The sequence below is a fragment of the Danio rerio genome, chromosome 19, assembly GCF_049306965.1.
Source record: "Danio rerio strain Tuebingen ecotype United States chromosome 19, GRCz12tu, whole genome shotgun sequence".
Classification (NCBI taxonomy): Eukaryota; Metazoa; Chordata; class Actinopteri; order Cypriniformes; family Danionidae; genus Danio; species Danio rerio.
In genome coordinates, this window is record NC_133194.1 from 8355420 (window position 1) to 8383419 (window position 28000).

Here is a 28000-nt window from a genome sequence, read left to right on the forward strand (position 1 = left end):
TCTTTTTTTGAATGGCGCCCTCTCGAACATATTCATAACCAGGGATTATCTTCAAAAATATATGAATAACAAATAAATCCAGTCAGCTGGGCGCAAGTCTCTGATCTAACCGTACAGTGATGCGATTGGATGGCTGACGGAGTGGGCGGAGTTATCTGACTCTCTAAGCTCGTCATGTAATGTTCTGTCAGACAGTGGAGGTCAGCTCACATCCCTCGGTAAATAAATGACATGCTTTCAACACTCCATCGATACAGGTGCAGCAACGTCTATGATTATGCTCATAAAATGTCCATGCTCATCTCAAGTTCACGACATTTTAAGGTATGACTTTTGAGTGATTCTGTGTGTTCATTAATGGTGCTTGACAGTGACCTACATTTAGACGTTTGGTCTGTCTTACCGTCAGAAAGTTCCCCTAACCATAGTAGGCTTATAATTGATTTTAATTGAATACTTTTTATACATTATCTTTTATATTTACAGACCAAGATGTATTTATTCTTACCTATGCACAGAACAGCACCTCCAGCTCAGGAGATGTTGATGCTCCAGATGTCCCTGATGTCATCATTGTAGGGGCCGGGGTTTTGGGCTCCTCACTGGCATCAGTTCTTGGTCAAGATGGACGAAAGGTTACAGTGATTGAGAGGAGTCTGAGAGAGCCGGACAGAATAGTTGGTGAACTGCTTCAACCTGGTGGATATCGTGCACTCATAGAATTAGGCCTGGAGAGTGAGTTTCTTTTTGATCATCCAGTCACCATGCTTCAGTTTCCATTCTGAGCCATGATCCCTCTTTCCTATAGAGTCGGTAGAGGGGTTGAATGCACAGATTGTGAATGGTTATATCATCCATGACACTGAAAGCAGGATGGTTGTGGAGATTCCTTACTCTGAAGATCAGGATCAGTGTGGAAGAGCTTTCCATCATGGCCGCTTCATCATGGGGCTGCGCAGAGCTGCACTGGCAGAGCCAAAGTACCACAAACACATGGTGTGTTCAAAATTCATATTTTTGTAATTATGCATTTTAAATGACATATTTACCTGGTATTTTTTGAGTGTGAGGTTCATTGAAGGCACGGTGACATATCTTGAAGAAGAAAATGGCTGTGTTAAAGGAGTCCAGTACAAGGATAAGGATTCTGGGAAAATACAGGTTAGTCAAAAAAAGATCATGTTTATAGCTAAAAAAAGATTAACACAAAATGTCTAATGCTGCCTAATAAAAAAATGTCAAATTCTATACTAAAAAGCAATCATTTGACTTTACTTGGATAGTTGTTACATTGGTCACACTTTATCATAAGGTTTTATTAGTTCATGTATTTAACTTGAACTATTTATAAACAACACAACTTTCAAACCATTTATTAATCATAATTTAACATTAACGATGCATTGATAAAATCCAAATTCATACTTGTTGACATTAGCTATTGCACAGCGAGTTAACATGAACCAACAATGAATAAATGTATTATCATGAACTAACGTTATCTGACATGAACAAATGCTGTAATAAATGTATTGTTCATTGTCTGTTCATGTTAGTAAATGCATGAACTAAGATTAACTAACACAACCTTATTGTAAAGTGTGACCAATACATTACTCACTGCTTGCACACCCTCAAGTTGTTCAAAATCTTTTTTTTTTCAGTTCAAACTGAAGAAAACATTGACTTCCATAGTAGGAAACACAAATACTATGGAAGTCAATAGTTACAGGTTTCCAACATTTTTCTAAATCACTTCTTTTGTGTTTAACTTGAAAAAAAGAAACTCAAACAGGTCTGTGACAACTGGAAATGCTCGATTTTAGGTGAACTATCCCTCTAAAATGAGTAACCCTGTTGACTTTAATGTAACTAATGGTTTGTAACCAAACTTTGTGCATAGCTATACAAATTAAGTAAACCGTTACAGGTTAGAAAAGTAAAGTAACTAATAATCGCTTTTTACTGTGTATCATGAACTCATCAAAATAGTGTAAAATAGTCTGTGTTACAGTACATTGACATAAGTGGTCAGTTTACCTTATGATGATCAAATATAAATCAAGAAATGTTAATGTAATCTGAAAGATTCTGTCCCTCTATTGAACATATACTGACTCAAATTTTTATGACATTCACAAAGAGGTCACAGAATGAATCTAAATGAATCCAGGCCTTCTGAAGCAACACAATCAGTAATAAACAGATTTATTTTGTATTTTTATTCACATATCAACATGAGCGACCAATTCAATTCAATCATAACTTCTTGACACACAAGAATGAACCTCATTGGTACTTATGTCTCATGCTAGTATGCTTGAGCTTCCATGACTAACCATAACTAAGGACTTTTATAGTGTTTAAATATATTAGATTGCATCATCTTATCAAAATAAAGTTGTAAAATTTCAAAAGTTCCCAATTTTTGTGAAAAATGCTTCTGAAAAAAAGGTTAAAAGTTCAGAAAAGAATTGTTATCTGGTTCAGAAATGTATGAATTGATGGTAGTTTTCATGATGCCTTCACATTAAAACCACAAATGATTATCATTCATTCATTTTCTTGTCGGCTTAGTCCCTTTATTAATCCGGGGTCGCCACAGCGGAATGAACCGCCAACTTATCCAGCAAGTTTTTACGCAGCGGGTGACCTTCCAGCCGCAACCCATCCTTGTCAAACATCCACACACACACTCATACACTACGGACAATTTAGCCTACCCAATTCACCTGTACCGCATGTCTTTGGACTGTGGGGGAAACCGGAGCACCCGGAGGAAACCCACGCGAAGGCAGGGAGAACATGCAAACTCCATACAGAAATGCCAACTGAGCCGAGGTTTGAACCAGCGACCTTCCTGTTTTGAGGCATAGCACTACACACTGCGCCACTGCCTCGCCTACAAATGATTATCAAAGGATAAAAAAAACAACATATTTCAAAAGACTGACCAAAACACCCCAAAATAATTCAAGAACTAAGCAGTGGATTTTATTCAGCAAATGCAAACATTTTTATAGCCAAATCTCACAGATGTCAGAAAGAGCATGCTTCACATACTGTACTTACGCATGGGCTATGTGTTGCAGAGGTTACACGCTCCTCTAACAGTGGTGGCGGATGGATGTTTTTCAAACTTCAGAAAGAGTTTGAGCTCAGAAACTGTTCAAGTCTGTTCCAACTTTGTAGGCTGCATAATGAAGGTTTACACATTATTTGAACATACTAATAAATCATTTTACTTTAAATTGTGATTCACATGTAAACCCTGCCTTTCTTGCTTTGCTTTGTCTCATCAGAATTCTCCTCAGCTTAAGCCCAACTATGCAGAGCTGGTTCTGAGCTGTCACGGGCCGCTTCTGATCTACCAGATCTCCTCTACTGACACACGTGTGCTAGTGGACATACAGGGACGTCTGCCCAAAAACCTCAAACAATACATGACTGAGGAGATCCACCCAAAACTGCCAGGTCAGAAAATAAACATCACAGACCTCAGTCAGGTTATACGTTATGTTGATGAAAAGCTGCGAGGAATTGATAAAATCTTTGCAATGTTACACATTCTGCCAGAAAATAATGTGTTCAAACTGCTTATTTAGAATGAGCTGCAACAACACAATTATTAAGGTTTTATTTGGGACAACCTAATTGTTTTATGTTCAATCCACTTACATTTGTAATAATGAATAAGGTAACCTAATTCCATCATGTTGTCTCTACACAAATAGATTTGTGAGGAACACAGTTTCACACAGTTCATTCATGTCATCCTAAGTGAAAGTAACACATTTATGAAAATTAAACATAAAACAATTTAGTTTTTCCCCCAAAACTCTCCAGAATTGTGTTGTATCAGCTCATTTTAAATAAGTAGTTTGAACGAGCAGCAAACATTATTTTATTTGAGTGTAATGCCCTATATCACATAGTTGTAGTAACCCACAAGTCTTAAAACTTGTTTGTGTTTTCCTAATAGATCACTTGAAGGAGCCATTTTTGTTGGCTGTACAAAATAACCGTCTGAAATCCATGCCAGCAAGTTTCCTGCCCTCATCACCTGTCAGTAAACCAGGTAAATGCTCAGTATATGGTAGAGATCCAGCAATGTCAGTTGCTCATTATAGTCTGAAAAAATTATTAAGACTAAATGAAGACAGATTTTTTTTTGGGTCAACTATACGTCTAAAAGAGAGTAAACCTGTTGCTTATATACATATGTATATATATAGTTGAAGTCAGAATTATTAGCCCCCTTGACTTATTAGCGCCTGTTTATTTCCCAAATTTCTGTTTAACCGAGGGAAGATTGTTTCAGCACATTTCTAAGCATAATAGTTTAAGAAACCTATTTCTAATAAACAATTTAATTTATCTTTGCCATGATGACAGTAAATCATGTTTTTCTTGATATTTTTCAAGACACTTCTGTACAGTTTAAAGTGACATTTAAAGGCTTAACTAGGTTATTAAGGTGAACTAGGCAGGTTAGGGTAATTAAGCAAGTTATTGTATAATGATGATTTGTTCTGTAGACTATTAAAAAAAATTAGCTTAAAGGGGCTAATAATTTTGCCCCAAAATTGTTTTTTTTTTCAATTAAAAACTGCTTTTATTCTAGCGGAAATAAAACAAAAAAGACTTTCTCCAGAAGAAAAAATATTATCAGACACACTGTGAAAATTTCCTTGCTCTGTTAAACATCATTTGGAAAAAAAATCAAAAGGGGGCTAATAATTCTGACTTCAACTGTATATATATTTGATTAGATTACATGATCTTGTCAACAATAACAATAACAATTTCTGTATCACAGTTCATTGACCTAAATGATCAGTGTATGCCAAGATAATCAAATATAAGATATTGTTAATGTAAGAGGAAATATTCTGTTCCTCTATAGAACATCTACTGACTCCAATTTTCAAAACATTTACAAAGAGATCAAAGAATAAAACTAAGATTAATCCAGATTTTCTGAAGAACCACAATCAAAGTTGAACAGCTTTATTTTGGGTTTTATTCCCATAGCAACATCAGCAACCAATCAAACTCAAGCATACCTGCTTGACGCGCAAGAATGAATCTTATTGGTTCTATCTCAGGCCAGCATGTTTCAGCTTCTATGACTAAATCTGAAAGCTGTAAACATTGTTTTATGCCTACTTATTTGCATAAAAGCATCAGTTAACAGGATAGTTCACACACAAATGTAAATTATTCTCACAATTTACTCACATTCAAGTGGTATAAACATTTATTAATTCCTAATTTTAACATAAACTAAAAATTGAAGAATGTTTAGAAAAAGCAGACACTCATAGCAGGAACCAACAATATGAAGAAAGCCACTTTGTCACAACATTCTTTAGTATATCTTCATTTGTGTTGAACAGAAGAAAGAAACCCAAACATGGGGTTGGAACAAGTGGAGGATGAAGACTTTTAATAAGAGGAATTTCAATTTGTGGGTGAACTATCCCTTTAAATCTGTTCATGATATAATGTGAACAAATAATTGAATTAAACACTCAATTAATTTAGATGTCATTTTTTCACATTTTTGTCAGAATGTTACAGTTCCAGGTGAACAGAATTTCAATGAAGACTAATTTGTTAAAAAAAATATGATCTTTTGTGTTTTGAAGATGATCAAATTTCTAGTGGCTTTCAAATAACATGAAGGTGAATAAATGATGGCAGAACAAGCACTTTGAATACAATTGCATGTTTTTTTATTGTTATTCAGTATAGAACATTACCACTACAAATGATATTAAAAGCAATCTGTCCTCTGTGTCAGGAGTCTTGCTTCTCGGAGATGCTTATAACATGAGGCATCCTTTAACTGGCGGAGGGATGAGCGTAGCGCTGAATGACGTCAGGATTTGGAGACGTCTGCTTCACCATATTCCAGATCTCACTGACCATACAGCATTATCGAAGGTTAAGAGGATTCTAAATAGATCAACAGAATTCTGGAGTATACAATTATACATAAAAAACAATATTCTTTCTTCTTTCATTAATACAATTGTTTTTAATAATGAGAGTTTGCATCCACAGGCTAAAAAGACATTCGACTGGGAGCGTAAGCTTTCTCATTCGTTTGTGGTGGACATTCTAGCACAGACACTGCATGAACTGTTTGCGTCACAAGACGGTGAGTTCACAAAACAAAATACTTACAACATTTCGATGATAAAATGTTCAAATTTGAAGGGATAGTTCACCCCAAAATTACATTTGTCACAGTTTTGATTCCTTCAAATGTTTTAATTTTCTGCTGAACACAAAAGAAGATATTTTGAAGAATGTTGGAAACCAGTAACCATTGACTTCCATGGTAGGAAAAACATGGCTACTTGCTTCCAGCTTTCTTTAAAATATGCCATTGAGTGTTTAATAGAAAAAAATATTTCAAACCGGTTTGGAACCACTTAAAGGGACAGTTCACACCAAAAAAATAAATGTCATCATTTACGGAATAATCCGGAATTACGGAATAATCCTTTACTTGTTTTAAACCTTAATGGAATTCTTTCTTCTGTTGAACACAAAAGAAGATATTTTAAAGAATGTTGAAAACCGGTAACTACTGACTTCCATGGTAGGAAAAAATACTATGGATACTAGCTTTCAGCTTTCTTCAAATATCTCCTTGTGAGTTCAATAGACAGCTTAAAGGAATAGTTCACTCAAAAATTTACATAATGTCATTATTTACTCATCCTTTCCTTGTTCCAAACCTTAATGCGTTTCTTTCTAACGTTTTACACAAAAGAAGACATTCTAAAACATGTTGAAAACCTGTAACCATTGACCTCCATAGTATTTGTTGTTCCCACTACGGAAGTCAATGATTACAGGTTTTCACCATGTTTCAAAGTAACTCTTTTGTGTTGAACAGAAACACAAAGGTTTGGAAAACTTAAGGCGGAGTAAATAGTGAGTTAGTGTTCATTTTTTGAGTGAATGTCCCTTTAGTTATCCACCAGAGGGCGCTCTTCACCAAAAATTAAATCTTCCTCTTCAAGTACTCGGCCTGAATGTAACTCCATAAACATTTAACGATGATTTAAATCAGACTTTTTTATCTCCTTTAACAGATTCAATTCTGTATCTTCGAAGAGCCTGCCTGTGTTATTTTCAGTTAGGAGGGCAGTGTGTTTCTGGACCAGTTGGACTGCTTTCTGTGTGAGTATATACACATCAATAATCAAATAAATGTAATTGTTGTATGCATATATTACTAAAAAGATAGTGTGTTGATCATTAGGTTGAAGCCCCGCCCCTTGACTCTGATTGGTCACTTCATTGGCGTTGTATTCTATGCAGTTTACTTGAACATGAAGGCAGAGGTAAGACAGGACAAAGCAGGAGCGCTGTTGAGGAGCCTGAGCATTCTCTATCGAGCATTTATGGTTATATTCCCTCTCATCTGTTCAGAATTTAAATACCCCATTTATAGACATGTTAAACCTTCAAAATAAATGTTATTTGATAGCTAATGTAAAAATATGTATTAAATGTAAAACTATATCACTAGTGTATATACCACAGATGATTATGCTTTATTGGCGTTCAAATCATATAAAATGAAGTCTCTTGACTATTATCTGTCTGCTTGGTTTAAATGTGCTCATATTCACAGATAATTGAGGGTGGAAATGTGAAAAAGTATAACTATCCGTGAAACCTTTTTCTCAGAAATTTCTTTCAAACGGAGAATCTCTCTTTTGGTCAGTGTGGCAACATGACCAACAAGACCAATCTCTTAAGGACACCAAACATTTAACATTAATTTGTATGAAGATTTACGATTTTTAAAAGAAGGCCCCAAACCCCTCCCTTTAAATTAGGGCTGCACAATATATTGGAAAGACGTTGTTATTATGATATCAGTATGGCAAATGCAATATCCATATCACAATTTTAAATTAAATCAGTTTTATGTGCCAAGCGTTTTTGTGCTAATGTTTATCCAAATCTGACCAATCAGATGGGACATTTACTATCTTTATCCCCATCTCTTCAATAGGTGCTGTTAGGTGAATTTAAAGCTGAAAATAAATACTAATGACGAAAGACTATAGAGCCAAATGACAACCATTGCCAAGGTTTTCAGTCATAATAGTATAACTATCCATGAAAACTTTTACCCAGAAGTTTTTCATACTAAGAATCCCTCTTTTGGTCAGTGTGGCGAAGTGTGGCCAGCCCAATCTCACAAAGAAAGCGAACTATATTTTTTTAATGATGTATTTAACGATTTCATTAGTATGAAAACCTATGATTTTCAAATAAGGCCTGGCCCCAAACCCCACTTCTAAACGAGGGCTGCACAATGTATAGAAAAATATCAATATATTGTCTATATTTCACTTCAATTTCGTTCGCAACCCAACCCTGAGTTTCACTTTCGTTTGCAACAATGTAGGAGGCCTATCAAAAATTACGGCCCGAATCAGCCAGCGGTAAATCACTGAAATCTGACCAATCAGATGGGGTCTTTAATATCTTGTGCTGTTAGCTGAACCAAGAACTGAAAATAAATACTAATGACAGGAAAATGACTACAGCCAATTTGAATTAGAATTTCTGCTGAGGTTTTTAGTCATTAAGCCTGAATGTTTGCACAATTAATTTTTTTTTTATTTGCTCAGAAAAATATTGATTACCTGTTAATTTCTGTTTATTTTAGTATGATCATAACACACACACACACGTACGTATATATACATATATATACATACATATATACATACATATATATATATATATATATATATATATATATATATATATATATATATATATATATATATATATATATATATATATATATATATATACACATACATATGTATATATACACACACACACACACACACACACACACACACACACACACACACACACGTGTGTGTGTGTGTGTATAAACAAAATTGTGGCTGAAATAGTGTAATAAAACACCAAGCACCACTCACACAGAAGACTTATTAAAACCAAGCAGGTTTCTATTGGTCTACTGGCAATTTGCAAGCTCTATTGGAACAAAGCACATCGGGAAATGCTCACAATTGTGACATTCTGACTAAATTTTATAGGCAAAAAAATGATTCATTGTTAATAGTGTACAATAAATATTATAAGTATATAGCTAGTAGGTCATCTTCAGTCAGATTTCTATTGGTCATAGATAAATTAGCAGGACTCTTTGGTAACTGCTGGGAAATATGAAGAGACTAATAAAAATATTTGATAATAGCATAAATGATTGCATAAAGCACTGTAATGAAGCGGTTTTCTGTTGGTCAGGCGTCAAATTTTCTACCTATTTCAACCCGATTCTGCATGCAAACCTACATTACTGCATAAACACACTCTCAAAACACAAAGCCACCAAACGGCCATTCTTACATAGACTTTATTGTGATAAATACATGGATACATGGTCTGTTATGATCCTTCAAGGGAACTAATGACATTTCTTGGAGCTTCCACCGAATACTGGAAGATCAGGAATGTGCAGGTGGACCCAGAGGGAGGTCCGATTCCTTGCGCTCCAAGATCTCACATCATGCGGAGAACATCAGAACTTCCCCACACGACGCCTGCTCCGACAACAGACGCACACAGTCGGGTCAAATGTTTGGGCACGCTTTCAGCTGGCATCTCTCTCGGCTTCAACATCAAGTCAGAATACTGCTAAAACAGCCACTGATTTTCTTCAAGAACTTGTCGGCGTGCCTCTTTGTGCATCTCCTCCTCATTGATGATATCAGCCGTCTGTAAACCCTGGAGACTTGCCATTTCATCAGCCCGGGTCACCTTATATACGGCTACTAGGCTACAGTTGACATGAAAAACCAATCTCAAAGGATCGGTTACTCCCTGTTCACTTTAGATTAGCATTTATGCCGTCATGTGCATATAGAAATTGTATTTATTGGAACAAATTTACAAGGAAAAAAGTAAGTCAAGGACAGTAGCGCGCACCAGACCACTGTCACACTTAACAGCAATACGGGGAAGTAGTTATGTACACGGTACACTAATAAAGGTATAAATATATAATTGCTATATGTATTTATATATGTATATATATATTTATTCCATCCAAAATGGCTTTTTATACATATCTCCAGGCGTAACTACTGCACTCCCAGACAAAACGAAGGACTTACGGGAAAGCAAATTGAAATTAAAGAGCACCACACGTTAATTTCGCATGTTACGCCACATTTTTTAAAATACAGCAACACGGTACTGAGAATTACATTAAAAGATGTGGCTTTTGATTATATAGAGCCTGTGTTAGCGCACTGATTGGACGTTTTAATAACAGGGATTTTGAGGTTAGATACTTAAAGTGCTTAAAAACAGACGCAACGCTACAGGTGACGAAGAAATCCCGACGTTTTGCTCTCGGAAAACTCTGGAGCTACATTTGGAAACATTCTGGATAACCATTTGTGCACTTCCTTATCCTCAAGACTTGAAGACCTCAGGCAGCAAATGGGTTAAAAACTTGTTCTTAATTCACACATGAACCTTTCGTTTTTGGTCAAGATCGCCCACCCATGCTGACCACGTCCAGAAATGAAGTGCAAATGTACACTGCTGTGCATTTTGTGTATCAGGGCTTCTTAGGAGCCAAGTGGAGTGTGTACAATCAGTTATGGGGGGTTTAGTAGTGTGCCCCCAGTTTATCTTACACTGGGGTCCCATGAGGTGTGTGTTATTCAAATGCCCATATTTCGATGTCCTGCACAAAGAAGTCCTCTGTTTTGGAGAGCATTGGGTTTCCGAAGGTCTTACATGAGTGAGTTCTGCCGTGATAGAGATCGCCGTCCAACCACAGGCCAAATTCACCACTAAAAGGAGAAAATTACAAATGACTTTAGACGTTATATGTGAATGTGATTATTGAAGTGTAACCTGATTTCACCAAGCAGGACATGTTCCTGGACTAACATCTATGTTGATCCTGGGACAACATTCCAATCAGCCAATCGGAACTAAGGGACATGTTTACAGTTAATGTTAAGTTTAGGCTTTCGGTTAGGTTTATCAGTTCTACATGACTGTTATCCAAATGTTATTCCTTTCTGATTTAGGGAATAATTTACGGTTATGGTCGGGTTTAATCATTTTCCAACAAATATGATGTCCAGGATCAACTTAAATGTTAATACAGGATTGCATCATACTTGGCCAAATCATGACTTGCGTATATGAGGAGATTTTCATTTTACACACCCTCCGCCACCAACAGCTAAGGAATCCATATCTCCTTTGATGAAGAACATGTTGTCACCAGTCCATTTGAATACCTGGAAAGGATCAAGTTGTTGAACTATGTTAAAAGCCAAGCCAGGAACAGGCAATATATATATATATATATATATATATATATATATATATATATATATATATATATATATATATATATATATATATACACATATATACACATGTACACACACACACACACACACACACACACACACACACACACACACACACACACACACACACACACACACACACACACACACACACACACACACACACACACACACACACACACACATATACAGTATATATAGGTAGACAAAAATAAAAACCAACAACCCAATCTTCATCTTTCATTTCATTCCAGCGTGCATATATACTGAACAAATACCCCAATTTAGTACTATTATTTATTATTTATCTATTTTCTACATTTCAACAACAAACTGGAGTTTACACAATTTAATTATTATTTATGTAGAATTATTCATTAGATTCCATATGTTAAATAAAAACAATCTTAATTTTGTGCAATTAAAAATACAATTTTTGCACAAAATACTAAAAAAGTAGATGTGCATTTTTATATTCGTTTAAAAAATTTGGAATAAATACATGCTCTTAAATGACATGACAATGACAAGTATTCCCACCTCAAACTCTGGATAGAAGGTAAAAACAAACGTCTCTCCAGTGCCATAGAAGCCGTCGCTGACTTTGAATGGCTGTGAAGCGAGTGCTCCAAACATCTATATAAAAATAGACAAAAATAGTTTGAATATTTTATACAAAAAGCCCCATCAATAACAATGCAAAACTTAAAGGGTTAGTTCACCCAAAAATGAAAATTCTATTATTAGTTACTCACTCTCATTTCTCTCACCTCCCTTGAGACCATTCAGAACACTAATTAAGATATTTTAGATGAAATCTAAGAGTTCTCTGACTACTTTATTTCCATAAAAGAAACCAAAAACATTATAAAAACAGTCCATGTGACTTCAGTTTTTCTAATGTAATCATTTGAAGCTCCAAGAACACTTTTGTGCACCAAAAAAAAAAAAACTGTAAAATCAACAATGCCTATATATTCCATGTTAAATTAGGGTGCTCATTTACTACAGGCAAAACAGCATTTAATTGTTGTGCTGCTGACTCTATTGCAATACATTATAATGCCTGTATTAAGTTAACATCATGACTAACTGATCCGACAGACAAGATATAGGCAAACAAGGTTATTCTTTCATTTTTTTGCCACATACAAATTGAAGCTTAGTAGGATTACAGTTGAACCACTGAAGTCACATGACATGTTTTGACAATGTCTTTATTTCCTTTCCTGGACTTTCCTAGTAATGGTAAGTTGGGATTATTTTACTGAGATGCAACATACAACCAGCCCAAATATTGATCACACTACACACAATCCTTAACTAGTATGCCATAGGAAAGAGAAAATAATCATTCATTGTTTACCTGGCACTTTTGTCCATGATTGAGTCACTCGTTTATGTGACACTGACAGTCCAATTAAAGCTTAACCAAAGCACACAGTCTGAGCCAAAAGGACCCGTGATTGATTCACCATTTGAGCCTTTCCTTCATCACGTGAGAGCATGTAAAAAGATGACTCAAAACCAAAGACTCAAGAAATGAACAGATGGAATAATTTCTAAATACGCTGACTGCATATGATTGGCTTTTTCAAGTGATGAACGAACGATTCAAACCTGATAGAAGGCTCGAAAAAGGAACTAATCTTCTACCCCAGAAAAGTGCACACCTTCTACCAGCAGAAAAGTGCACATGCGCCAATGAACAGATTACTCCCTGAGAGGACTCATCGTTCTTAAGTCACCTAAAAGATTTGTTCAAAATGATGCAAACAACCCATCACTACCCAGTAGACACTGGACGTCAACAAGATTGGCACTGTACCCCAAAGTCATGGAGATGTTCAATTTTGTTTGAAAATGAAAATCGGGTTGACGTCAGAACCCACCATCAGATCAATGTCCAACGTCCAACCTAAAGCCAACCAAATATCAACATTTAATGATGTTACAGCTTCACATTGTGTGGACATTGCCAATATGACGTCTATCAGATGTTGGATTTTGGTTGCCATACCTGACAAACAAATGTCAGTATTTGACGCCAGTATGACGTCACTTAGTTTAAGATGTTGCTTGGATGTTGGATTTTGGACACTTTTCCAACACAACCTCAAAATCAACCAAATATCAACAGCATTTGACATCAAAATAACATTGTCCTTTAACGCTGGCTAGACATTGAATTTTGGTCACCCGACGTCACAACCTAACTCTAACCTAAAATTAACGTTGTGTGACTGCTGAGTACTTTCAACATCCTGTAACAGTTGCTGTCAATGGAGGATAAGAGAGCTCTGTGATTTCTTCTAAAATTTCTAAACTTCAAACCCAGAAGGATTAGTCGCACCTGTCCATCGCTGTCCTTGATGACCATGAGCACCGGAGAGTCCTGGCTCTGCATGGCACGATACAGGCTCTTCATGCTCATGCCGTGTTTGGATGTGCTGAAAGCCAGGGACCAGGGGTAGCCGATGGTCCTGGGGGGCAGATGCTTGGCCAGCTGAGGATTGGGGGGGGGGGGGGGGGGGGGGGGTTACAGGTTAGAATTGAATATAGATATGGCCTCAAACAATCAGAATGAGGTATAGCAACTTTAAAGTAAAGGCACACGAAAAATAAAAGCCTCCGGGAGCCAATTATACTGCGGAAATGCCACAGACAGACAATAGAAATGCCACAGGAGTCCCAGCAGAGCTGGCCTGAGGACGAAGCAGGGTTTTCTTGCTCTAAGAGGCTATCAGAGTTAAACGATGAGGTCAGCATATTGATATTACAGTATAACTTGCCTTCTCAATGTGCTCGGGCTGCAGCAGGACACTGGGCTCGGTGAGATTGGGTCTGAAAGTTTCGGGCTCAGGGTCGCTCTTCACCATCAGTTTGGAGTTCACCTCTTCCTTGGTTGTGATCTGAGTAAAAGAATGAAAAGGGTTGGTAAATATAAACCCTACAGCGAGTTTCTCAAAATCTCACGAATGCAGTCTTGCGTTGAAAGGACAGTGTAGATGGTTCAAACATTTAAATGGGTCTACTGTATATTGACCTCATTTTGGCAACAGATTGGATTAGTCTACTACTCTGTCTGTTTGGTATTTTGTTCTTTTAACTATCTATCTCTTTCCGAGTCAATCCATCGGTCTATCATTGTCTGTTTTGTTTGTCTATCCATCTGTCTTTTTATCTATCTATCTGTCTGTCCATCTATCCATCTATTTGTCTGTCCATCTGTTCGTCGAGCCATCTGATTGTCTATCAATTCATCTGTCCATTTAACTATCTATCCAGCTCCGTCTATTAAACCATCCTGACCGCCTATCTATCCATCTATCAATCTGATTCTATCTGTATATCCATCCATCATTCTATCTGTTTGTCTATCTATATATTTATTCATCTATGTGTCTGTCTGTCTATCCATTCAGCTGTGTATCTTTCTGTCGGTTGTTCTATCAACCCATTTGTCTTTCTGTTTGTCTGTCTTTCTGTTTATCCATCCAACCAATATCCAGACTGTCTGTCCATCTATATGACTCCCTGTCTATCCATCCTTCTATCTGTCTGTCTATCCATCCTTTTATCTGTCTGTATATGTATCCATCTATCTATCTATCTATCTATCTATCTATCTATCTATCTATCTATCTATCTATCTATCTATCTATCTATCTATCTATCTATCTATCTATCTATCTGTCTATCTGTCTATCAATTGTTCCATCCATGAGACTGCCTGTCTGTCCATCTATCTATCCATCCAACCAATATCCAGACTGTCTGTCTGTCTGTCCATCTATATGACTCCCTGTCTATCCATCCTTCTATCTGTCTGTCTATCCATCCTTTTATCTGTCTGTATATTTATCCATTTATCCATCTATCCATCTATCCATCTATCTATCTATCTATCTATCTATCTATCTATCTGTCAATATATCTACTTGTCTGTCTGTCTATCAATTGTTCCATCCATGAGACTGCCTGTCTGTCCATCCATCCATCCATCCATCCATCCATCCATCCATCCATCTATCTATCTATCTATCTATCTATCTATCTGTCAATATATCTACTTGTCTGTCTGTCTGTCTATCAATTGTTCCATCCATGAGACTGCCTGTCTGTCTGTCCATCTATCTATCTATCCATCCATCCATCCATCCATCCATCCATCCATCCATCCATCTATCTATCTATCTATCTATCTATCTACTTGTCTGTCTGTCTATCTGTTCTTCCATCCATCAGACTGCCTGTCTGTCCATCTATCCAACCATCATATCTATAAATCTATTCTTCTGATTCGTCTATCTATCCTTCTATCCATCTGTCTGTCTATCTGTATATTTATCCATCTGTCTGTCTGTCTGTGATCAGATAAATTAAATGACATTAATCAGAGTCATTAAAAATATTCAATTTAAGCTGTCCTCTCAAGGTAAGAGAACATCTGTAAAATTTTGAAATAGTACCACGTCCTTCCACAGAGGCCATTGTGAACAATACAGCTCAATAAAGGAGAAAGTCAAACTACAGGACATAACAGCAAGACATGAGGAATGAAGCTGACAGCGACACACATTCATCCGCTCAACGGAATCAGGCTTTAAATCTGGCAATGTGTGCTTCTACATCAGTACAACACCACTGATGTAGACAGGGAAACAATGATGGATGGAGATGAGCGAGGATTGGCAGGGAAATCTACCAAGGAGTCTTAATTCGGGAAGGCTTATAATACAGGTTAAAGGTATGAAAAGTGTAACTGTAGTTAAACACAGGAGTAGATGTTAGCAGGAAAACAGGGTCGTTCGCCAAGAGCAATGCAAACCAAGGCAAATATCCAAGCACCGCATGATAAAAATTGACAATCCACAAATATCAGATTGAGAGTTATTTGTGGGGGTTTCTGTATATTTTGAACAATGTATTAAGGAAAATACTCTTGGATGTTTGCATGTTCATTATGTTTGCATGTAATAGGGTTAGTGAGACCTCATCAGGACACTTTCAGGAATGGTTTTTCCTTTCAAAGTCAACATGAAATTAATTTAACATTTTCAGGTGGCCTTATGGGTCATTCACACAAAATGTGCTTCAATTTCAATTACTTTTTTCGTTTTCTTTTTCTATGTAAACACACTCTTGATGAATGTGCACATGCTATTATACTCATGTCTTGAGTCTTTTGAAGCAAATAAGCGTCACATATTTAAGACATGTTTCAACTTTTGAATCAATCTTAGTTTCAAAGCAGTGGACCAACTAGAAGAACTTGGAGGTGGGACAAGCATTCCAACTTTCTGTTTACTGTAGTAAGTTGGCATGACGACTGTTTTATGTGACAGCAAAATGGCAGTGGAGGCATTTTTTAAAAAAACAATCAAGAACAAAATGGTTTTAAATAAACTGCTGTCATGCCAACGTCTTAACAGAAATGACAGAAGTGCCACGCCTTCTGATTGGTCCACTGCTTTGAAACTGACATTAATGACCAGCACTGCATTTAAAAATTGCAATTCTTTGTGATGTAGCACCTTAAAAAACTATGCTCGTGCAAAGCAATTGAAAAGACGCGAGACATGAGTGTAATGTTTACACACGTTTACATGGAAAACCAATGAAAAGTAAAGCATTGGAATGGAAAAAACAGGTTCTGTGTGAATGACTACGTATGCTGAAGATTTGGATTTATGTAGTCTGTATTATTCAGATTGTTCAAGTTTCAAAGACATTTTTTTATGTTTATTTTAATTGTCTCTAAAAAAAGTTCAGAACAGATTCTTAACTGTTAAATACAATTAGTTATTAAATCCCGTCTTGGTAAGACTTTATTTCAATAGTCCATATAACACATTTTGGTGACAACATTTTGCAACTACATGCCAATTACTTCAGTATCAGTAGACTGTCTGCTTAATATCTGCTGATACTGCTCCTTACACACTTTGAACAGACTATAAGAAACTTTGCAAGTACATGTCAACTTACACTAACCCTAACCCCAACCTAATAGTCTATTTATAATCCAATGAAAATTAGTTGGCATTTAAATGCAATGTAACTTAATTTCAACAAAATGCGTTAAAGCAGTGTTTCTCCACCACATTCCTGGAGGACCACCAGCTCTGCACATTTTCCATCTCTTTTTAACCAAACACACCTGATTCAGATCATGAGCTCATTAGCAGAGACTGAAAGACCTGTAATGGGTGTTACCCAAAGACAAAGTAGAAATCCAAAACATGCAGTGCTGGTGGTCCTCTAGGAATGTGGTTGAGACACGCTGCGTTAAAGTGATGATCAAAATAAAGTGATACCCCTGTCTTTTGCATAAACCCATGTAGGATTGTAATAAATTTGCATATAATGCCGGCTAATAGTTTTCACTGATGCTAATAAACAATTTTAAACTCAAAAGTAGCAATTGTAGCTGATGCAGTGAAGAGTTTAGTGTGGTTTGTCGACATGTCGAGAAGACAAGTCAATATTCTGACATGTCAAGCATGTCGTGATTTTGCCAAGTACTATGCAATCCAAGACTAACATCTATGTTGATCCTGGAACATCATTTTTGTTCTAAAATGAAGTCCATACCTATTCCCTACCCGTAACCCCAACCATAACTGTAAATTATTCCCTAAATCAGGGAGAATAATAGGTGGATAACATTCAAGTGCATAAACCTAACTGTAAGACTGTAAAGTATCCGTATCATTTAATTATGATTGGAATGTTGGCCCAGGATCAACATAGATGTTAATCCAGGAACATGTCCCACTTGGTGAAATCAGGTTAACGATGAGGAAAGCTGACACTGTAATGTATATTAGAAGAAATAAGAGGTTTGTTGTTGTAGGGGAACATCTTTAAAATAGGATAATATGGCGATTTGAAATAAAGAGTCCTAATAAAGCAAGTCAGGTTAATTGCAATTTCATGTTGACTTCATAAGTGTGATGATTGCTGTCTGAAGTCAAAACAAGCACTGCAGTCAAATGCAACAACTTTTCCATCAGATTCTTAGTATTTAATCAAACGCTTCTAGAAGAGGCTCTGGGGAACAGCTTGTGACTAATTGCTTCCTATAAAAATGTATTTGTTTCATTTCATTCGACGCTTCCTCATACACAGTACAACTCATCTTGTCATCTGGTTGAAAATGACAGTTGACAGATACTCAATTTCAGTACTACTGCAGTAATTCTATAAGCCTTAAGTGTCATTTCAAATAACAATGGCAGTATTTCAGCAGCTCAGGGCCAGTTTTATTATTCACACTTCATAAAGGCCAGTCTGATCTGCTGATCTAGGGGAACAAATGCTGTAATTCGGTCTGTAATGCATTCTGTTTGAGACTGAACAGTAGGATTGTCTTATTTTTTTAAATATATATCTCAAATTCTCTGTCTGATAGTCATGTTCCTCCTGCCCCTTAATCAACAGACATGACGTGGCCTTTGTGATGTGGATCTGAGCATGTGGCACCTGAAGACGTTTGCAGAGCGAGCGCAGGTCCTCGCTGTTTAGCGCATCTATCCGCCGGTAGTACTCGGCCACAGAAACTACCTAATGCACAGACAGAATATAGTGGTGTTGCATGAGAAACTGCCTGACATCAAAGAATTAATAAGGGACAGAAGATATGCAGTCAAAACTCCTCTTCTGCTAGAACGGATCAATTTGGAGATGCAAGGGATCAGTTCAAGAAGGGAGGAATGGTTAGTAAATTTAAAACATTTAGCTATAAAAACTTAAATGAGAAGTTTAAAATAAAATAAAAACTGAAGTTGATATGTATATAAATAAAAAAATAAAATGACTGGGAAGGTCTGCACTGAGCCATGTGTTCACATCAGAAGTGCAGAGTCTCATGTGCCTTGAATCAGCTTAATTTAACAAGATTCACCTGACGAGATCAAACAGCACAGTCTCAAAGACAGATCATGCGTCACGAAAAGACATCTGCAAAAACCTCCCCGCACCAGCTGCCACGTCTCAAAGCAACAAACAACACAGTTTTTCATGAAAGTTGAAGATTTTCGCAGTATTGCATGAAAGGCCGTCTGTCTAACCCTCAATTTAAAAAATGCGAAAGTTCCACACAATTCCTTCATGCTGTCCTAACACAATCAATTAAGTTAACTTTATCGTTATTATAAATTTAGGTAGATTGAACTTAAAACAATTAAGTTGACCAAAAAAAAAAAAACACAAAAGAATGGGCTTCATGCACAGCTAGAGTTTTAAAGCCAACGATAAACTTCTGGTGAAAGCTTAACGTGACTATTTTCAGTTTGACAAGGATGTTTTTACAGTATTAAACAGTACATTTAGTTAAGCATGCAATTAGTTGTTCAAGCATAAAACGAGATGAAAGACAGTTGCAGAAATTCCATTGAAAATACTGGGGTCATATTTTAAAGACATGGCAGGGGGAAATGGAATTTAATGGAGTGCTTCTTGTCCGATCTGAGCCCCACTTCATATCGTATATCTCGCAAGCAGTGAAGATATCAGATTTTTAAATAAACCAGATTTTAAACCTGACAATTTTGTAACGGAAACCGGAAGCTCTTGGGCTGACTGGCTGAAAAATAAAAGTCTGTGTGCATATAGCCCATTGTGTGGTTTCAACTAAGTTTACATTTGTGGTTTAAACAAGCAGCAAAAAAGTCTTTAGTTTTTAAATAGAGGAACTGAAAATCAGTATTTGAGAAATTACAATAGGCTTATTTTATTTGAAATTAAATGTTAATTTAAGATAAAAAAAAAATTTTTTTGTCAAATAAAAATTTGTCAAGCTTATTTACAAGAAGAATCATACTGACATAAAAGACAGTATATGAGGGTATGGCTCACACAAAAGTTAACATTCTGTCATCATTTACTCACCCTCTACTTGTTTCAAACCTCTAAGATTTTTTTTTTCTGTTAAACTCAAAGGAAAATATTTCAAGAAGTCTTTTAAGGGTGAGTAAATAGTGAGGAACTTTTCTTTTTTGGGGTGAACTACACTTTTAAGGATCATAGAGAAGTCTCAAAATAATAACTGAATAGATGCAGATCTGAAATACCATCAGAAATCTTACAAACGGAGCATTTTTCTCAGCTTCTTGTTTTAATGTTCCGATATTTCACTTTAAAGCTTTACAGTCTATGCTTTAAAGGCAAAAAAAGGACATAATAATCGCCATAATTGTGAAATTACCGAATCAACACACAGTAGTCTGTGAAAATGCTCATTTTAGATTTCAGACTGCGTTTAATGACTCTGCATATAAACTCTTCAATTATAAATATTAAATATCCTACAAACCACTGGAATTTATCCATTTGCCAGCAAGATGTTTACACATTATACATGTCGAAATTATCACTTACGTTTTTATATTGTATTATAAAAACTACATTACCCAGAACTCCTCATTTGCCCACCCAGACATATCCAAACGCCCATCTCCGTCATAGCATGTATTTGCGCATTTATCTCCAAAGTTCTTAACATACATTTATATTTTCACCACAAAAAGAAGTGTTTTAAGGAGCTTTTCTTATGAAACACCGAGGAGGTCTAGACTGAAGAGAAAAACAACGCGGCGCTGACCTGCGATCTGTTTACAAACATTTCGCGCCATAAAAGCGTCAAGTTAACGATATATTAGCATTTAACAAAACAGCGCGACCGAATTCCGTTCAATATCACTCCGCTAGAACAAATACAAAACTTTAAAAGAGGAGGCTTCCTTTTATGTGGTAAACCAACCTACAAAAAGCTCAAAGCTGCACCCAAACAAACGGCATGCACGTCATGATATACTAGCTAGTTCATACTACACAGAACCCAACTGTATTCCTGATATAACAACACTAGACTTCTGCAAAAACAAGTGTCTAGATTTTACAGTCTATAGACCAAACCTAGAAAGCCCCAGCTGCTGTAAATATAACCACATTCTTCATGTCAAGTGCACTTAAGTACAAGTCACTCAGCCACACACAAACATTATATCCACAGGGCACATGTCTTTTTTTTACCAGGTCAAAGCTGTATTTGGGCGTCAGCTGCCATCTCTCCTTAATTCTCCTGGAGAAAAACATGACTTCTGCAGATGCTTCGAGATATGCAGGTGTGTGTATCCAATATAAAGTCTCAGACACTTTAAGAAGGGAACTAGAAGCTTTGCATGTTTATATCCCACAGGGACCAATAGGATGGCAGGGCAACAGAAAAGCATGAACTCATGTGGCCTTCCCTCTGGCCAGCCCAGATAAGAGGAGGCACAGGGCTGGAGTCATATTTTATTATTAAAAAAATAGAGGCTGTCTGGAAGATGTTATAAATAAACATTTGAATAGCCTAGAAACTGTCCCCTTGGGAGACCAAGAAAGGAAAATATAAACAATGAAAAGGTTAAAATAGAAATGAAAATAAAAACGGGGACATTTCTTAAAAATTGTTAACAATATGGATGTATTATAGGCTTGGGCGGTATTACGGTATTATGGTATACCGCGGGATCTAAAAATAGCAACGGTGTCAGTTTCAATACCGTTATACCGTCATAAAATATTAAATATCCTTTATTTAATGCCTACAAAAACGTATGTGTGGTTGTCATCACGGGACAGTGTGGAGGAGAGAGGGAAAGGAAGGGGAGAGGGAGGGAGAGAAGGGGGAGAGGGAGGGGAAGAGGTGACGTGACGAGTCGCGCTTCAAAGTGTCCTGCAGTTTGGGAGTTTTGACTGAACAGAAGGGAGACGTGGTTAATATGAACGAGAGGTCTGCATTAGAGCTAAAGATCTTTGACCGAACCCGGCGAGACCCGAAAAAATCCAAATCCCTGCATTAAAATCCATCCATGCAAAGGTGAAACAAATGATGACGAAGTAGTAAAAAAAAGAGAATTTTGACGGCGGTCAAGTCAGTCACTAGCTCAGAAGGAGCGGTTATTCCAGCCGCAGGTATTTCGCGGTCGCTCATACACTGCGTATTACGGTAGAGCCCTAAACCGCAAGCTGACAGGTAAAATGACGAGGCCACTCGCTAAAGTGAAACTGCTGTCATGAAAAATTAAATGCATGTTCCTGACAGGTAGAAGATGAACAAACAATCCTACCAAAAAACTTGCAAAATCAGCCGGATCAGAACTCTGCATCTCGACCTGTAGCAGCAGGAAAGGGTGTTCAGCTGCTGGACGCACCATGAGTGAGAGACTGCGCTAAAGCCAGTGGATTTAATAATGTTCCTCCACAAACACACGTAGCCTAATCTTGGTGAGTAAAGGGTTTTTAAAATTTAAATAAATATTAATTAAACCATATAATCATAATGTAGACAGAGTATACAGACTAATGGTGACATTATTCTTTTATTATTGAGCTTCACCGCCGCCCTAATGCCAGATTGTGAAGAGAAGTGGAGAAACACATCTTGCAGAGCCTTTATCTTAATTTCGTTATTGCCAAAATACCCGTCATCATTTAGAGTTTATTTTAATTTGATTTGTTAAGCAAGATTACTTTTCATTGGTGTGTAGGCTAATTTAAAGGCTAAGTGCATGTACCTAGACCTATAGAGTGCTGAGATGTTACGATGTTACAGCTGTAGGACTTATTTTATTTCTTTGTTCCAACTTTCAAGTGGCCTATAGTCTACGCTTGTTACGAATAAATGATGTTAAAACATATAAATGACTCATTCTTGAAAAAAATGCATTAGAGCTGTGTGCATGAGCACATTTTAATGTAGGCTGTGAACGGGTTTGGGCTGTATAAAGCTGTAATCAAAATGTACCTGTCGGACTCGGGACCTATCGGGTATAACTGCTGTTCCGCGGAAGCCGGCCAGATTTCTTACGGTGTGGGAGTAAATTTCTGAATAAATCGCGGGAGAGATGTGTGTGTGTGTGTGTATATGTGTAAAAGGGAGAGAGAGAGAGGTGCTGTGCGTCGCTTTGCTCTCTCTCTCTCTCTCTCTCTCTCTCTCTCTCTCTCTCTCTCTCTCTCTCTCTCTCCCCCTGACCGCGAGCCTAAGGTCGCATAGAATGTATTCAGTTTCTGAATGGTTTAGGCTTAAGCCAACAGTTTGGTGACGCTGTCTGAGCCTTAGGTCATAATTTTTTTTTATTACGCCGGTAATACCGGATACCGGGGTAAAATATGGAGGCGGTTTGACGGTATCAAAATTTGGATACCGCCCAAGCCTAATGTATTATGAATATATTTGCACATTTATGTAGCATAGAATATATTCTGCTGAGAGCCCCAAAAATATTCAAACAAATAGAAATGTAAAAAATAAAAACAGGAATTTATTAAAACAAATATGACCAAAAATTGTCTTGTTTTATAAAATAGCCAGATAGCTACCTGGAAGACTTTATATATGAACATGCACATTCACATAGCCTAATAATTAACGTATTCAAAACAAAACTGGCTTAAGTGATATTTTATAATGTAAAAAGTCACATATTTATCTGTAAGATTATATTAACAACATGCACATTTACATAGCCTGAATAAACTTCTTAATTAAAAATTTTAAAAAGAGGAAAATAAGATTATGATAGTTAATATAAATAAATTCAAACGGTTATTTTGAAGTTAATAATAATGTGCACAATCAGATGACCTTATTTAATACACTCAGCGGCCACTTTATTAGGTACATCTGTCCAACTGCTCATTAACGTAAATTTCACACCACAGCGACTCAATGCATTTAGGCATGTAGACATGGTCAAGACGATCTGCTGCAGTTCAAACTGAGCATCAGAATGGGGAAGAAAGGAGATTTAAGTGACTTTGAACGTGGCATGGTTGTTGGTGTCAGACGGGGTGGTCTAAGTATTTCAGAAACTGCTGATCTACTGGGATTTTCACACACAACCATCTTTAGGGTTTACAGAAAATGGTCAGAAAAAGAGAAAATATCCAGTGAGCGCAAATGCCTGTGGGCACAAATGCCTTGTTGATGTCAGAGGAGAATGGCCAGACTGGTTTGAGCTGATAGAAAGGCAAGAGTGATTCAAATAACCACTTGTTACAACTGAGTTCTGCAGAAGAGCATCTCTGAAGCACAACACATCCAACCTTGAGACAGATATAATACAGCAGCAGAAGGCCACACCAGGTGCCACACCTGTCAGCTAAGAACAGGTAACTGAGGCTACAGTTTGCACAGGCTCACCAAAAATGGACAATAGAAGATTGCAAAAACACTGTCTTGTCTGATGAGTCTCAGTTTCTGCTGCGACATTTGGATGGTCGGGTCAGAATTTGGCATCAACAACATGAAAGCATGGATTCATCCAGCCTTGTATCAACGGTTCAGGCTGGTGGTGGTGGTGTAAGGGTGTGGGGGATATTTTCTTGGGCACTTTCTTTGGGCCCATTATTACAAATTGAGCCTACCTGAGTATTGTTGCTGACCATGTCCATCCCTTTATAACCACAGTGTACCCATCTTCTGATGCCTACTTCCAGCAGGATAGCGCGTCATGTCATAAAGCGTGAATTATTTTAGACTGATTTCTTGAACATGACAATGAGTTCACTGTACTCAAATGGCCTTCACAGTCACCAGATTTCAATCCAATAAAGCACATTAGGGACGTGATGGGAGATTTGCATCATGGATGTGCAGCCGACAAATCTGCAGCAACTGCATGATGCTCTTATGTCAAAATGGACCAAAATCTCTGAGGAATATTTCCATTACCTAGTTAAATCTATGCCACAAAGGATTAAGGCACTTCTGAAGGCAAAAGGGATCCAACCCGGTACTAATCAGGTGTACCTAATAAAGTGGCCGGTGAGTGTGTAAATCTGGGTCATGCAAGTAAACACAGGGAAAATTGTATCATTTTAATTTAATAAAAAGTGTCTAAATACAATTTTATTTAGACTTGCAAATATCATCCTGAGAATCAAAGAAGGAATGAATTTAAAACAAAATTATAAAATGAATACATTTTAAATAGTTAAATAAGTATCATTTTAATTAGCACAAGCTTTAACATAAAGCAGATCATAACATCACCAGTAATATTATCTATATGATATTAGCAGCACATTAATAAAAGTATAGCATGCCTTCTATACTCCACAACAGTACATGCAAATAAATAGTTTGATCACAGGAATATATTAATAACTCTCTTAACTACTGTGCAGTTAACTATAATGGTTTCTTTATCTTCTTCACGGAGTGTTTACACTTATCATCAACGACTGTAAAACAATACAAAGCATAATCCACACTTATCAGTCAGATGGCCTTGCTCACTGGAGTCTATAAGAGGCTGTAGAGGGATGATGAAATGATTGTGTCCTTTTGCAGACGAACACTTAATACAGCAACAGCCAAGCCAAACACAGATTACAATGAAAGGACATTACATACCAATTCATCACATCCTTCGAGGGAGAAAAGATGTCGTTATTATGAAAATAGGACACTGGAACGAGATACTGCATGGACATTGAGGATGAACAAGCATGCATTCATACTTAAATGTTAGTGTGAAGTAGCTGAAGAGGACATGTGAACTGTGAAAGAAAACAAACACACACAAACAAACAGACACACTCTCCAGCACTGCTGTGAATAACAGACTCGTGTGTTCGGGAGAGAACATAAACATCACATAAGCATAATCATGATCACATGTCTATGACAACACCATCACAACAAAAACATCAGCCTAGTTCTCAAAGACACGCACATTTAATTCAATTAAATAAACATATGCATGAACTAACATCACTAACAATCAATTTTCAAATCGTGGTCAATTAAATATCAGTTAGTAGCATGAGAATGCATAATGTACTTTAGGCTAAGTGTTTGTTTTTTGTAAAATGCAATACAAATTTGCATCTGTGATTTTGTTAAATCTCTGTAAATTTAGTGTAATTAACAAAAGAACAAAAAAAAAAAAAAAGATTTTCACTGACCAAATAAATTGCATTGTGTAAATGTAAACACATTTGGATTTCAATGGCCGCACCACATTTCATAGGGACAAAATAAAAGAGAAAAGGTTATAAAATTTACAAATAAATTAATCTGAAACAGTCCACAAAAAGCAAGGTGAACTGGGGCTGGTTTCAGTAGGGAGGTTCAACTAACTCTTTTTTTAGACTTGACTTACTCTGAGTTTGTGGTTTCAGAGCAGCAAAACTGAGTTAGTTCAATCAGCTCTGACTCGACTTTGAGTTTGTGGTTTCAGAACAGCAAAACTGAATTAGTTCAATCAGCTCTGACTCGACTTACTCTGAGTTTGTGGTTTCAGAGCAGCAAAACTGAGTTACTTCAATCAACTCTGACTTGACTTACTCTGAGTTTGTGGTTTCATAACAGCAAAACCGAGTAAGTTCAATCAACTCTGACTTGACTTACTCTGAGTTTGTGGTTTCAGAACAGCAAAACCGAGTAAGTTCAATCAACTCTGACTTGACTTACTCTGAGTTTGTGGTTTCAGAGCAGCAAAACTGAGTTACTTCAATCAACTCTGACTCGACTTACTCTGAGTTTGTGGTTTCAGAACAGCAAAACCGAGTTAGTTCAATCAGCTCTGACTTGACTTACTCTGAGTTTGTGGTTTCAGAACAGCAAAACCGAGTTAGTTCAATCAGCTCTTACTTGACTTTGAGTTTGTGGCTTCAGAACAGCTAAACTGAGTTAGTTCAATCAACTCTGACTTGTCTTACTCTGAGTTTGTGGTTTCAGAACAGCAAAACTGAGTTAATTCAATCAGCTCTGACTCGACTTTGAGTTTGTGGTTTCAGAACAGCAAAACTGAATTAGCTCAATCAACTCTGACTCGACTTATTCTGAGTTTGAGCTTTCAGAACAGCTAAACTGAGTTGGTTCAATCGACTTTGACTCGACTTATTCTGTGTTTGTGCTTTCAGAACAGCTAAACTAAGTTAGTTCAATCAACTCTGACTTGACTTACTCTGAGTTTGTGCTTTCAGAACAGCTCAGAACAGTTTGTGTGAACGGCCCCTTATTCTACAAGTATCAGGTTTGTCATATCTCCCATTCTGAAACGAAAACCCCCATCATTTCAGAATTAACATACTGAGAGTTTTCACTTAATTTTTTTCTTTTTGAAATGCTACAAAAGGAGCCTTTACAAAAAAGATGTTTCATGGTTTATTATTTTGTGCCAAAATCATGAGAATCATGAAAAGAATTTAGGTCTAATTTAAGTTGAAGAGCATCAACAAATCACAGATTCAGCGTAATAACTTTTACAAAATCCCTTTTTTTTTCCAGGATTGTGGTTGTAGTATTAATTTTTTTTGGTAGTGAGGGCTTGCTTATCTCAGTAGGTGTTGTTCATACCTCCCAGTCCTTGAATGTGATGTCAGGTACTGGTTTATCTTGTTCTCCACTTTCAGCATCCTGGTTCTTTTTAACTACTACAAATCCAGGCTCGCGTGTCAGTCCCCCAAACCCCTCTCCATACACATCAGGGGTCCACTGGACAAAGAAGCCAAATAGGTGATCTGACCTACAGGAAAAACAAACAGAATGGTAAATCACAAGTAGAAACAGGCAGTTTACA

The 28000-nt window shown here is 36.8% G+C and overlaps 2 protein-coding genes across 10 annotated transcripts in view; one reads left to right on the plus strand and one right to left on the minus strand.

Moving 5' to 3' along the window:
- The first annotated feature begins 125 nt into the window (after positions 1-125).
- On the plus strand, positions 126-26342 carry sqleb (squalene epoxidase b). Of its 5 annotated transcripts, none has more exons than XM_073931457.1 (13): positions 139-324; positions 524-735; positions 809-980; positions 1065-1161; positions 3093-3206; positions 3303-3474; positions 3983-4078; positions 5807-5949; positions 6070-6166; positions 7113-7200; positions 7283-7364; positions 21459-21547; positions 25765-26342. In XM_073931457.1, the coding sequence occupies exons 1-13, from the start codon at positions 227-229 to the stop codon at positions 25943-25945; spliced, it is 1641 nt and encodes a 546-aa protein (XP_073787558.1). In that variant the 5' UTR covers positions 139-226; the 3' UTR covers positions 25946-26342. The 5 variants fall into 5 exon arrangements, with proteins under 5 accessions (XP_073787560.1, XP_073787558.1, XP_017207816.4 ...); XM_017352327.4 differs by lacking the exon at positions 25765-26342 and adding an exon at positions 22513-23099 and having other exon boundaries at positions 162-324; positions 519-735; XM_073931458.1 differs by having other exon boundaries at positions 172-324; positions 519-735.
- oxr1b (oxidation resistance 1b) overlaps positions 9416-28000 on the minus strand; it is a 97891-nt gene continuing 79306 nt past the window's right edge. Inside the window, exons 8-14 of one of the 5 annotated variants that reach the window (NM_001045203.1) lie at positions 27778-27946; positions 18906-18986; positions 14198-14329; positions 13771-13923; positions 11958-12053; positions 11269-11342; positions 9416-10883 (exon numbers count right to left, since the gene is read on the minus strand). In NM_001045203.1, the coding sequence (NP_001038668.1) occupies positions 10748-10883; positions 11269-11342; positions 11958-12053; positions 13771-13923; positions 14198-14329; positions 18906-18986; positions 27778-27946 (841 nt within the window). In that variant the 3' untranslated portion in view covers positions 9416-10747. Of the gene's footprint in view, positions 10884-11268; positions 11343-11957; positions 12054-13770; positions 13924-14197; positions 14330-18905; positions 18987-20833; positions 21244-25401; positions 27947-28000 lie in introns of those variants that run through there. The other 4 variants (XM_005159458.5, XM_073931031.1, XM_005159459.5 and 1 more) reach the window with 4 other exon arrangements.

Bases quoted from the DNA above. Each gene is read 5' to 3' on its own strand.
- sqleb (XM_073931457.1), top strand. From the start codon at position 227: ATGACATGCTTTCAACACTCCATCGATACAGGTGCAGCAACGTCTATG. The intron at 325-523 runs GTATGACTTTTG...TGCACAGAACAG, and splicing joins CAAGTTCACGACATTTTAAG to CACCTCCAGCTCAGGAGATG. The intron at 4,079-5,806 runs GTAAATGCTCAG...CCTCTGTGTCAG, and splicing joins ATCACCTGTCAGTAAACCAG to GAGTCTTGCTTCTCGGAGAT.